At 60.0% G+C, this 11,302-nt stretch overlaps 1 protein-coding gene across 4 annotated transcripts; it reads left to right on the plus strand.

The window, feature by feature from the left end:
• Positions 1–79: 79 nt before the first annotated feature.
• Positions 80–9,676, plus strand: ADAMTS4 (ADAM metallopeptidase with thrombospondin type 1 motif 4). 4 transcript variants are annotated; one of them, XM_084867206.1, is made up of 9 exons: positions 80–1,321; positions 2,649–2,972; positions 3,084–3,216; positions 3,978–4,148; positions 4,730–5,016; positions 5,109–5,295; positions 5,511–5,686; positions 6,727–6,902; positions 7,457–9,676. In XM_084867206.1, exons 1-9 carry the CDS (start codon positions 719–721, stop codon positions 7,878–7,880), a joined length of 2,481 nt encoding a protein of 826 aa, XP_084723332.1. In that variant the 5' UTR covers positions 80–718; the 3' UTR covers positions 7,881–9,676. The 4 variants fall into 4 exon arrangements, with proteins under 4 accessions (XP_084723332.1, XP_084723334.1, XP_084723333.1 ...); XM_084867208.1 differs by lacking the exon at positions 6,727–6,902; XM_084867207.1 differs by lacking the exon at positions 5,109–5,295 and having other exon boundaries at positions 4,855–5,016.
• Positions 9,677–11,302: the final 1,626 nt, after the last annotated feature.

The raw sequence follows: 11,302 nt of genomic DNA on the forward strand, positions 1-11,302 counted from the left end.
CCTGTCCCCACCCTTTCCTGGCAGTTCACTCAGGCTGCTCAGCCCTGGAAGCCGTCTCTGGGAGCAGAGGGCAGCTGGGGGGGGGGGGGGGCGCCCTGAGAAAAGGAGGCCAGAACCCTCCTGGGACCTAGGCCCTCCCTGTGCGTCAGCCAGGCCTTCCCTGACTTCCAGCCTCTGGGGGCCTGTCCACCAAACGGGGAAGAGGAAGAGACGGCTGAGAGCTGGCTGTGGGATTGGGGAAAGACATGTCATCAGCTGGCCCAGGGCCTGTGGCCCATCCCCCATCCGGCTGTTAGGGATCCCCCTCCCCTGGGCAAGTCCCATTTTTCTTTAAAGAAAAACAAAAACTAGGGTTTTTGGGAAAGAATGAGACACCATCTGAGTCCCACCATCAGCTGCTGGCTGAATGGCTTACAGCTCAGCCAATCACAGAGACCGGGGACACTTAAAAGAGCTGGCGGGGAGGTCTGCTAGGAACCTCAGGGAGACCCACAGGACAGACGGAGGCAGACAGACAGACCGAGGCCGCAGGAAGCAGTGTCTGGGGCCGGGAGAGGCAGGACTCGGGAGAGGAGAGTGTGCAGGAGCTGGCCACGAGGCACCTTCTCAGGCCCAGGGCCAGTTTTCTCCATCTCCCGGAAGGCCCCCGGCCCCTGAGCCGCTGCTCTGACCCGGCGGGAGCTCTCAGGCGGCAGTCCTCCCAGCTTCAGCATCCGCCATGTCCCTGACCGACCCGCTCTCCAGGAGGGGCTGGGCAGGCTGCTGGCTGTGGGGAGCCCCGTCCCCTCGGCTCCGCACCCTGCTCCTGCTGCTGGCCTCCCTTCTGCCCTCCGCCAGGCCAGCGAGCCCCCTCCCCCGGGAGGAGGAGATCGTGTTTCCAGAGAAGCTCAACGGCAGCGCCCTGCCTGGCTCGGGCACCCCCGCCAGGCTGTGGTACCGCTTGCCGGCCTTCGGGGAGATGCTGCTGTTAGAGCTGGAGCAAGACCCGGGCGTGCGGGTGGAGGGGCTGACGGTGCAGTACCTGGGCCCGGCGCCCGAGCTGCTGGGTGGAGCGGAGCTGGGCACGTACCTCACCGGCACCATCAACGGAGACCCCGAGTCGGTGGCATCTCTGCACTGGGACGAGGGAGCTCTGTTAGGGGTGCTGCAGTATCGGGGGACCGAACTCCACATCCAGCCGCTGGAGGGAGGGGTCCCTAATTCCGCTGGGGGGCCTGAGGCTCATGTCCTGCGACGGAAGAGCCCTGCTGGCGGCCAGGGCCCCATGTGCAGCGTCAAGACGCCTCCCAAGAACCCCAAGCCCAGCCCCCGAAGAGCCAAGGTAGGTCCCCCGCTCCCCCCTCCAGAGTGCCTGCAGCCCCTCCGCCTTACCTGCCCCACTGACCCAGGTCCCCCGCCCCGCCCACGTCCACTTCTGTCATTCTGCTACCTCCCTCGCTTCGCTTCCCATGAGCCCTCTCGGCAGGTGCTGGCTGCTCCTTGCCTCACCCTCCTCCCAGCAGGGGCCCAAGAGGTGAGTGAGAGGCTCTGTGCTGGGAGTGCCCCCCAGCCCGGCCTGGCGTCCTGCTGCTCGGGCCCAGGTGAAGTCTCTCCTCAGGCTCTTGGCTCGATTCTTTCCTGTACTCCAAATCCACACTCCCACCACACACACGGACACAGACACACACACAGAGAGACACAGACACATAGACACACACACAGAGAGACACACACAGAGACACACACACAGAGAGGCACACACAGAGACACACACACAGAGAGACACACACAGACACACACACACACAGAGGCACACACAGAGACACACACAGAGAGGCACACACAGAGACACACACACACAGACACACACACAGACACACACACAGAGAGGCACACACAGAGACACACACAGAGAGAGACACAGACACAGACACACACACAGAGAGACACAGACACAGACACACACACAGAGAGACACAGACACAGAGAGACACACACAGAGACACACACACACACAGACACACACAGACACACACACACATACAGAGAGAGAGACACACACAAAGGAGTGAGAGTTGAGGCCCAAGGAATGGGCTCTGGCTTCTGATCTGCCTTCAGGATGGTCCCGGCCAACTGCAAGCAGGCAGGAGTGGCGGAGGAGAGGCACTCCCACTGTGCCTGGCCAGTCCTCTTCCCACTCTGGCCTGGCTTCGGGCTGAGGCTCCCTCCCCCCCTCCCTGCCCCCCTCCTCCCTCCTCCTCCTCTCTCCAGCTTTAATCCAGACCAGACCCGCCACGCTGAGATCTGGCCCGGCCCTGGGTGCTGACTGCATTGTTCCTCTACCACTCAGGGCAACACGTCGCAGCCCAGCACTGCAGCCGGGCCGCAGGCAGGCCTGGGGCCCAGAGCCCGCCCAGAAGCAGCCCCAGCTGCTTTCCCCACCGTGACCAGGCAGCCCTGGGACGGCACCCTCCTCTCCATCGCTTAACCAACGGCTGATTGCTCAGTCTGCACAAAAGCTCTGGGATTTGGGGCTGGAGGAGGGACCCAGCAAGCCAGGAAGCTTGTGGTGTGGTGTGTGGGACCCAGCCTGCTCTGCCCAGTTCCAGCCCGGAGGGTCTGGCCTGTGGCGGGCGGCTTTTCAGGCCCTCCTCTCCTCTCTCTCCCAGCGCTTTGCTTCCCTGAGTAGATTTGTGGAGACCCTGGTGGTGGCGGACAACACGATGGCAGCGTTTCACGGCTCAGGGCTGAAGCGCTACCTGCTCACGGTCATGGCCGCTGCGGCCAAGGCCTTCAAGCACCCGAGCATCCGCAACCCCGTCAGCCTGGTGGTGACACGGCTGGTGGTGCTGGGGCCAGGCCAGGAAGGGCCCCCGGTGGGGCCCAGTGCCGCCCAGACCCTGCACCACTTCTGTGCTTGGCAGCGAGGGCTCAACACCCCAGAGGACTCGGACCCAGATCACTTTGACACAGCCATTCTGTTTACCCGTCAGGTAGGCCCATCAGCACCATGTGAACGGCACCTGCCAGAGCCTCTTAGTCTGGGTGGCAGCTCAGGGGACGCCGGTGCCGAGTCCTCATGCCTCTTCTGCGACCCTCCACAGGACCTGTGTGGGCTCTCCACCTGTGACACCCTGGGCATGGCCGACGTGGGCACCGTGTGCGACCCTGCTCGGAGCTGTGCTATCGTGGAGGATGACGGGCTCCAGTCAGCCTTCACTGCTGCTCACGAACTGGGTACTGGGTATGGGGTACTGGGTACTGGGTATGAGGTACGAGGTACGGGGTGAGGGCTGTGGTGTCTGGGACGGGTGAGAGAGGCGGCAGGGTGAGGTGTGGGGACAAGGAGCTCACCAGGTGCAGATGGGGTCAAGTGTTTCTTCCTCCCTCCGGGCCCAGGTCGAGGCCATCCTCCTCGCTCTCTGGGTGTAGACACACACGTAGGTTTTCTATTAATTTAGCTAGCTCGTGGAAGCCACTGTAACTGAGTGTGAGTGTATGTGTGTTCATGTGAGTATGTGTATGCATGCAATGCATATATGTATGTGTTGTACGTGTATGTGCATGTATGCGAGAGTGAGTGCATGTGTGTGTGAGAGTGTGTATATGTATGCATGCGTGTGAGTGGGTAGTGTGTGTGGAAACCTACTATTACTGTGTGTATATGAGAATGTGTGTATGGGTGTGGCATAAGACAGGTGTAGGGGGTGAGTGTGTGCATGTGGGGAGCACAGCATTGAAAGGTGTTATTCAGGAGAGCTGGGGATGGGATGGTGGGACGGGGTTGGGAATGTTAGCTACAAGGGAAAGTAGGTAAGGAAGGACCCTGAGCATATTTTGGGGGGAAGGGGAAGCAGAGCTCTGGGGGGGCTACACACTGAGGAGCCCTCAGAGCATCAGAGGCGGGTGGGCCAGGCAGGACCATCCACAGCTGCAGCCAACTTTGTGAGGTGCCAGGGAGGGCACCCTTGACTCCAGCAGGGCCTCTGCTCTCATAGGCCACGTCTTCAACATGCTCCATGACAACTCAAAGCCGTGCGTGGGCCTCAACGGGCCTGGGAGCACCTCCCGCCATGTCATGGCTCCTGTGATGGCTCACGTGGATCCTGAGGAGCCCTGGTCCCCCTGCAGCGCCCGCTTCATCACGGACTTCCTAGACAACGGCTATGGTAGGCAGACCTCCCGCTGTCCCTGGTGCAATGCAGCCCTGCTCCCGCTGTGCTCTCTGCCACTCCGCATGGCTGAGTGGACTCCCCCTGCAGCATGGGATGGGGCGAGAAATGCTGCCAAGGGAGGCACAGTTCCAACAGAACGAGACGGCCTGGGCAGGCTGCGGGGAAGGCAGCTGCCTGGCCACTGAGCCGTGCAAGCCCAGCAGGTGACGCCTGGCAGGACTGTTGGCGGCTGCAGACTCAGCGGCTCTGCGGCTGGCCAGGGAGGCAGGCAGAGTGCCTGGTGTCCTGCGTCTGTTCTTTAGATGTGGGATGTGTGCTGACAGTTATGTTGCCTCTGTGCTGACCAGTGAGACAGGCCTGGTGATGGCAACTGCTCCTAGGTGTTGGCAGGGATGGAATGAGGTGGTTGGACAAGCAGTGAGCTGGTGCTCCTCACGCCGTAAGCAGCCAGCTACCTACAGTTTCGTGCAGGCCTGGGATGTGGGGCCCAGAGCCTTGGGCCCAGGAGCCCCAGCCCTCGGTGGCGATCTCGAGGGACTGAGCCCATCCCTGAGCCCGCGGTCCTGCCCTCCCAGGGCACTGTCTCTTAGACAAGCCGGAGGCTCCCCTGCACCTGCCTGTGACTTTCCCCGGCAAAGACTATGACGCTGACCGCCAGTGCCAGCTGACCTTCGGGCCTGACTCACACCACTGTCCACAGCTGCCACCGCCCTGTGCTGCCCTCTGGTGCTCTGGTCATCTCAATGGTCACGCCATGTGCCAGACCAAGCATTCGCCCTGGGCCGACGGCACCCCGTGTGGGCCCGCACAGGCCTGTATGGGTGGCCGCTGCCTCCATGTGGACCAACTCCAGGACTTCAAGGTGCGGCAGCAGGCAGGGGCAGAGGCCTGGGCAGGGTGGCCTAGTGCCCAGGAGGGAGCAGGTTACCACCCTTCCTTTCTATGCGGCTGCAGGTCCCACAGGCCGGCGGCTGGGGTCCCTGGGGGTCCTGGGGCGGCTGCTCTCGGAGCTGCGGGGGCGGTGTCCAGTTCTCCTCCCGGGACTGCTCGCAGCCCGTCCCCCGGAACGGCGGCAAGTACTGTGAGGGCCGCCGCACCCGCTTCCGCTCCTGCAGCACGCAGGACTGCCCCGCAGGCTCAGGTGAGGACTCGGAAGGACCAGGCGGGGTGGGGAGCACTTTGGGAATCTAGGAAGTGCTGATGTCCCTGCAGGGGAGGGCAGTGTTTATCCTCCAGGACCTGCCCCGCCACTGCCCCCCTCCCCCAGAGAGGTGCCAGCTGGGGGATCTGAGGGGCCAGGTGCAGGGCTGGTGGGGGTGAGGGGCCAGGCCCTGACTGTGCCTATCGCCCTTACAGCACTGACCTTCCGAGAAGAGCAGTGTGCTGCCTACAACCACCGCCCCGACCTCTTCAAGAGCTTCCCTGGGCCCATGGATTGGGTCCCTCACTACGCTGGTGTGGCTGCCCGTGACCAGTGCAAGCTCACCTGCCAGGCCCGGGCTCTGGGCTACTACTACGTGCTGGAACCGCGGGTGAGCCGGGACACGGGCCTGTCTGTGCCCATACTCCCTCTGCCTTCTGCAGGCGCCTCCCTGCTGGTGTCCCAGGCCCAGCCGGCAGCCAGGTTCCCTGAGGCTGTCTGTTCATGGTGTTTGGAAAACAAACCCAGCTCCAGACAACAGGCCCACAGGCCCACAGGGCAGTGCAGCCTGCCCCCGAACCCCTGCCCCTGCTAGGAGTAGGCAGGAGGCGAGCATGTGGCCTTTGGGGCAAGGCTCTGACCCTTTCCTATGGGCTCCCCCGCCAGATCCCAGTAGTGCTCTGTCAGCTCTTGGGTGGCCAGGCCTGCAGGAGACAGTGGTGCCTGCACTGGCTCTGTGGTAGGCCCGGGCTGGAGGCTAAAACCCCAGAGTGCTCTCTGCCCTGTTCAGAATTCCTACAGGTTGGCTGCCCTCTAGCGGCCGTCTGGGATGGTGCCCTCAAGGTTTAGGGCTTGGTATTGGGACCTAGTCATGATTTCCCATCGGGGTTCTCTAATGCAGTGTTTTTCAACCTTTTTTGGGCAAAGGCACACTTGTTTCATGAAAAAAATCACGAGGCACACCACTATTAGAAAATGTTAAAAAATTTAACTCTGTGCCTATATTGACTATATATAAAGTAATTCTCTTGAATAGGAATCAAATAAACACAAAGAAAGTATTTTATAATTACTTTATTATGAAATATTAAGTAAACAAAATAGTGAAAAATTATAAAATTCTTGTCTTGTCTGCACCTACGGCACACCAGGCAACACCAGCGGTTGAAAAACGCTGCTCTAATGGCTGCCAGCACCGAGCCTTTGGCCAGGTTCCTAATCGGAGCCTCGGCGTCCAGCTCAGAGCCCTCCAATACACATGTTTATAAGCACTTAGCGCAGAGCACGGTTCCGAGAGGTGCTCTGAGGCGGTCACTCTGGGCCTCTCCCCACTCCATCCGCAACCCCTCCCTCACGGGATGTAGGTCTCTTTTGGTTACCAACCCCCCTGGGCGTGGGAGGGACCCTTTGCATTCCTCCTTTTCTCCTCAGGTGGTAGACGGGACCCCCTGTTCCCCAGACAGCACCTCGGTCTGTGTTCAAGGCCGCTGCATCCATGCCGGCTGTGACCGCGTCATTGGCTCCAAAAGGAAATTTGACAAGTGCATGGTGTGCGGCGGGGACGGCTCTGGCTGCAGCAAGCAGTCTGGCTCCTTCAGAAAGTTCAGGTTCACCCACTATTTATTTCCTCCTCCTGCCTCTGGACATCCGGGGCCTGGGGATCAGAAGTGAGCTCAGCACCTCCTCAGAGTCTAGTGAAGGAGACAATGAGCAAGCAGGCCGCATGTCCCGCCTGTTCCATAGGCTCCCCGGGGACGGCAGCTCCTTCCTGCAGGGACAGTGGGAGCTGAACCGCCACCCAAGGAGTCCGACTTCAAAGGGCACCTAGTGTGGGGGCAGCGGTGGGAAGTCCAGAGGTCAAAGGGTGGAGACACATTCGCAGGTACTGAGATCCAGGCTGGACACCTCACATATGTCTAGGAAGACAGCCCTCCACACACACACACACTCAATACATGCACACGAACACACTAATACAGGCATACACATGCATACTCACACTTGCACGTATGTACAAATATACACACACATGCACATAGATGCAAGTATCAACACATGTGCTCTCACACATGCCAGGCACACAGAGAGATGGCACACACACAGCTCGGAAGGCTGAGGGGTTTGGGAAGATGCTGAGCTCATCTCTGCTCCTTCCACACAGGTACGGCTACAACAGCGTGGTCACCATTCCAGCCGGGGCCACCCACATCCTGGTGCGGCAGCAGGAGGCCCCAGGGGTGCGGAGCCTCTACCTGGCCCTGAGACTCCCCAACGGCTCCTACGCCCTCAATGGTGAATACACACTGACGCCCTCCTCCACCGACGTGGTGCTGCCAGGGCCCGTCAGCCTGCGCTACAGCGGGGCCACAGCAGCCGCCGAGACACTGGCCGGCCACGGGCCCCTGGCCCAGCCCTTAACCCTGCAGGTCCTGATGGCCGGTGACCCCCAGAATGCCCGTGTCCGGTACAGTTTCTTCGTGCCCCTGCCGGCCCCTCCACCGCAGCCTGCTCGCCGGGACTGGCTGCACCGAAAGGCGCAGATCCTGGAGGTGCTGCGGCGGCGCCCCTGGACCGGCAAGAAATAGCCTCACCTCCCGGCGCCCGGCGCCACCAGACTGAGCTGGGAGAAGGGGCTTCGAAGGAGCCTCGTGCTGGACACGGGAGGAGGGTGTGCCCCCCAACAAGGATGCGCAGGCCGGCCCTGCCTGCTCCTGCCCTGGAGGCAGCCACGGCGTGTAAGGGCTGGGAGACAGTCTGGTCTAAACTGCCCCTCTGCCCTGCCGGTCACAGGAGGGGAGGCAGGGCGCCAGTTGTATTTATTTAGTATTTATTCACTTTTATTTAGCACCAAGGAAGGGGCTCTGTGGAAACTACCCCTCTGCCCCTCATGGCCCCACTCTGGCCAGGAAATCTGGGGTGGGGTGATAAGCCCAGTGGTGAGCGTGCGCGCGTGTATGTGTGTGTGTGTGTGTGTGTGTGTATAAGAAGATGTGCGTGTGTCTGTGCATGAGGTGCAGCCTGCCCTGCCCTCCTTTCCTGAGAGCTATTTTCTGGGAAAGGACGGGGGGGGGGGGGGGGGGGGGGCTCAGGGAGTCCGGGTTGCCATGTTTTTAAATGTAAATTGAATTCTGTTATTTATGTGCCCCCTTTGGAGTCAGACAGATACAGGCTGCACTCTGGCTCCACATCCTGAACACGTGTCCCCAATTGCCAATCATAACCCCTCCCGGAGGGCTGTGGCCGGGCGGGAGTGACATGAATAAAGAACCCTCTGCCCTGGGAACGCGCTGCCGCTGCGACCACCTGCCTGTCTCCGCCCGCCCAGGCCTCTGCAGGCGGAGCCCTGCCCGATCTCTGCAGGTTCCCACAGTGAGGAAAGAAGCACTTGGCTCCAGCACAATAAGTGACTACGTGAAGGCGCCAAGATCCCAAGAACAGCGCCGTGGACAAAACAAGCCTCAGCAGGGGAGCTCGTTGGGGCAGAAAGTGCTCTGGAGCAGGAGTTCGGGTCTGGCTTTGAGCGAGGTTCATCTTCTCAGAGTTGGGTAATTCCCGATGTTGAGCCTCAGGTTGCTCACGTGTGCGAGGGAGCTCACTGTACAGGTTCCCACGGTGTTCTAGGAACAGTGTGACAGTTTTTCAGAATAGTGAAGGCCATACCCAGGCGAGAGGTTACCGTTATGACTATGGAGTGACAGGGCCCACACAATCAACCAGCGTAAGCCCGGATGGAATGGAATAAGAATGGAGTGTGGTTTGGTGGAAGGCAGGAGAGGGCCTGAGGCCACACCCCTCGGGGGCAGAGGGTGCTGCTGGGCAGGGCCTTGGCTCCAGCTGCTGTGCGGGAACAGGTGGGGGGGAGGGTGGACCCTGCCAGCATTTGGAATCTCGCCTGTGGCACTGCTAGGGAGGGGGAGGGCCTCGTGGGGCGGTGGGAGGAGTTCCTGAGATGGGGGTGGCAGAGGTAAGCCCACAGCAGCTGGGGAGCTGGCTCTAGCAGGCTGGGGGGGTTGGGTAGCTGTGTGTCACACGGGTCAGCCCGTCCACCCCAGGCTGTGCCTCCGCGCCTGTGCTTTAGGCCGCCTTTCTGCCTCCTGGTCCTCAGCAGCCATGGGGACAGGGCACGCCCCTCTTCCTTCCAGCACACAGGGCCCCACTGCGGTGCTTGGCCCCTTCCCCGCACTGGGCCAGGCCCCAGGACTCAGCTGTTCCATCTGGTTAGCGAGGCTAGACCCCCACTGCAGACCCCCAGACCCCAGACCGGAGCCAGGGCTGAGGAGCTCACTGCTGCCAGGAGGCTGTGGATTAGGCTCCGGGAGGAGGAGCCGGTGGTGAGGAGGAGGGGGAGCCAGCTTGCTGGGTGGTGGGGTGAGTCAGGCCCGGCCCTTCCCACTCAGGGCCGGGCCCTCTTTGGAAATCACCATCCTGTGTGACTTTACCAGGAAGTAGGGCTCTGACTGGCACAAAGAAGTTTTTCCCAGAAAGGGCTGAGCCCCGGCTACTTCTGTGATTGGTGGGAGGAGAGAGGAGACACCATGGGCAGCTGGCCCTTAGTCCCAGAAGGCCTGACCCTCCTGGAGGGTCCCCCCACCTCCCTTCCCAGACTCAGGCTGGGCCTCTGAAGTCAGGGTCCAGCTCGTCTTGCTAGGGGTGGGGGTGCTTGCCCACCTACAGGAGCCAAGCCAGCCCATCTCCTGGCCCAGCTGGAGGCCCACAGGGAGGGAGAGAGGTTGCCCATTGGTAGGGGGACAAGCACGGGGCTCAGACGGAAGAGGATGTGCTGGAGGGGAAGACCGGGGCTGCTGAGCAGGGAGGGCTGTGCGGGGAAAGTCCACACGAGGTCAGACAAGCACGTGTGGGGAGGTGAGTGCGTCCGTGCTTGAGGTTGAAGCAATAACGGCCCATTCCTGACGCTCTTTCTGCCCCTGCCAGTCTCTGCTTCTGTGGTTCGAGCAGAGGAGTCTGGGCATTTGTCCAACCACTGCCGCTGTGGGTGCGGGGAGTGTTTCTGGGGGTGCTGTGGGACGGGCTACTCATTCTACAACCCTCCAACTCAGCCCATTTCTCAGTCTCCATAGAGTATTACAGTGTTTTATTTTCTAAAACACAAGATGAACAGTCAGTGACAAAACCAGCATCTCATTGTCCAGGGCTTGAGGGGGAAAGAAAGTGCAATTCAACATATTGACACTTTATTGGTTAAGAGGATGCTTCTGAGCCAATCAAATCGTCTCCCATTGACTGTTGCTGGGGAAAGCTAGTCACTGCCCAAAGCCTTGGCCAGCTGACAGCAAGGGAAGTCACCAGTTGTCAAAACCTCAGAAAAGGGGGGGAGGGGCCCCGCCTTGGGAACAACTTCCCCAGAGAGGACCCTCCCCGGAGGCCTCGGTGCCGCCTTTGGAGGGAAAGGCCGGGCGGGAGGTAGATTTCAGTCTCCCACAGCCTGGATGGCCAGCAGCAGGCCCTGCAAACGCTGTAAAATACAACACACGTGACACACATGTCCAACTACATACAGACACACTAGCACATTATCTTGATAACATAAATGAAAATAAGCTTTGAGCTGAAACCGGTTTGGCTCAGTGGATAGAGCGTCGGCCTGCAGAGTGAAAGATCCCAGGTTCGATTCCGGTCAAGGGCATGTACCTTGGTTGCGGGCACATCCCCAGTAGGGGGTGTGCAGGAGGCAGCTGGTCGATGTCTCTCTTTCTCATTGGTGTTTCTAACTCTCTATCCCTCTCTCTTCCTCTCTGTAAAAAATCAATAAAAAAATATATTTTAAAAAAAGAAAATAAGCTTTGAGAAGCAGGACATATGAGAATTTTGACCTGAAAGTGGGTCTGAGGAAAATATATTTATTGACATAATTTCCTAAGTAGAATGGACTGTTTATCCCACTTATTTGTTCAACAGATACGCCATTGGTTACAGAGTGAAGTCAAATCATACTGTCACAGCATCTGGAAAGGGTGCAGGTTTTTGGAGTCAGACTGAATCCAAGCTT

The sequence above is a fragment of the Pipistrellus hanaki genome (genome assembly GCF_964339955.1).
Source record: "Pipistrellus hanaki genome assembly, chromosome: 18".
In the NCBI taxonomy this organism is placed as follows: domain Eukaryota; kingdom Metazoa; phylum Chordata; class Mammalia; order Chiroptera; family Vespertilionidae; genus Pipistrellus; species Pipistrellus hanaki.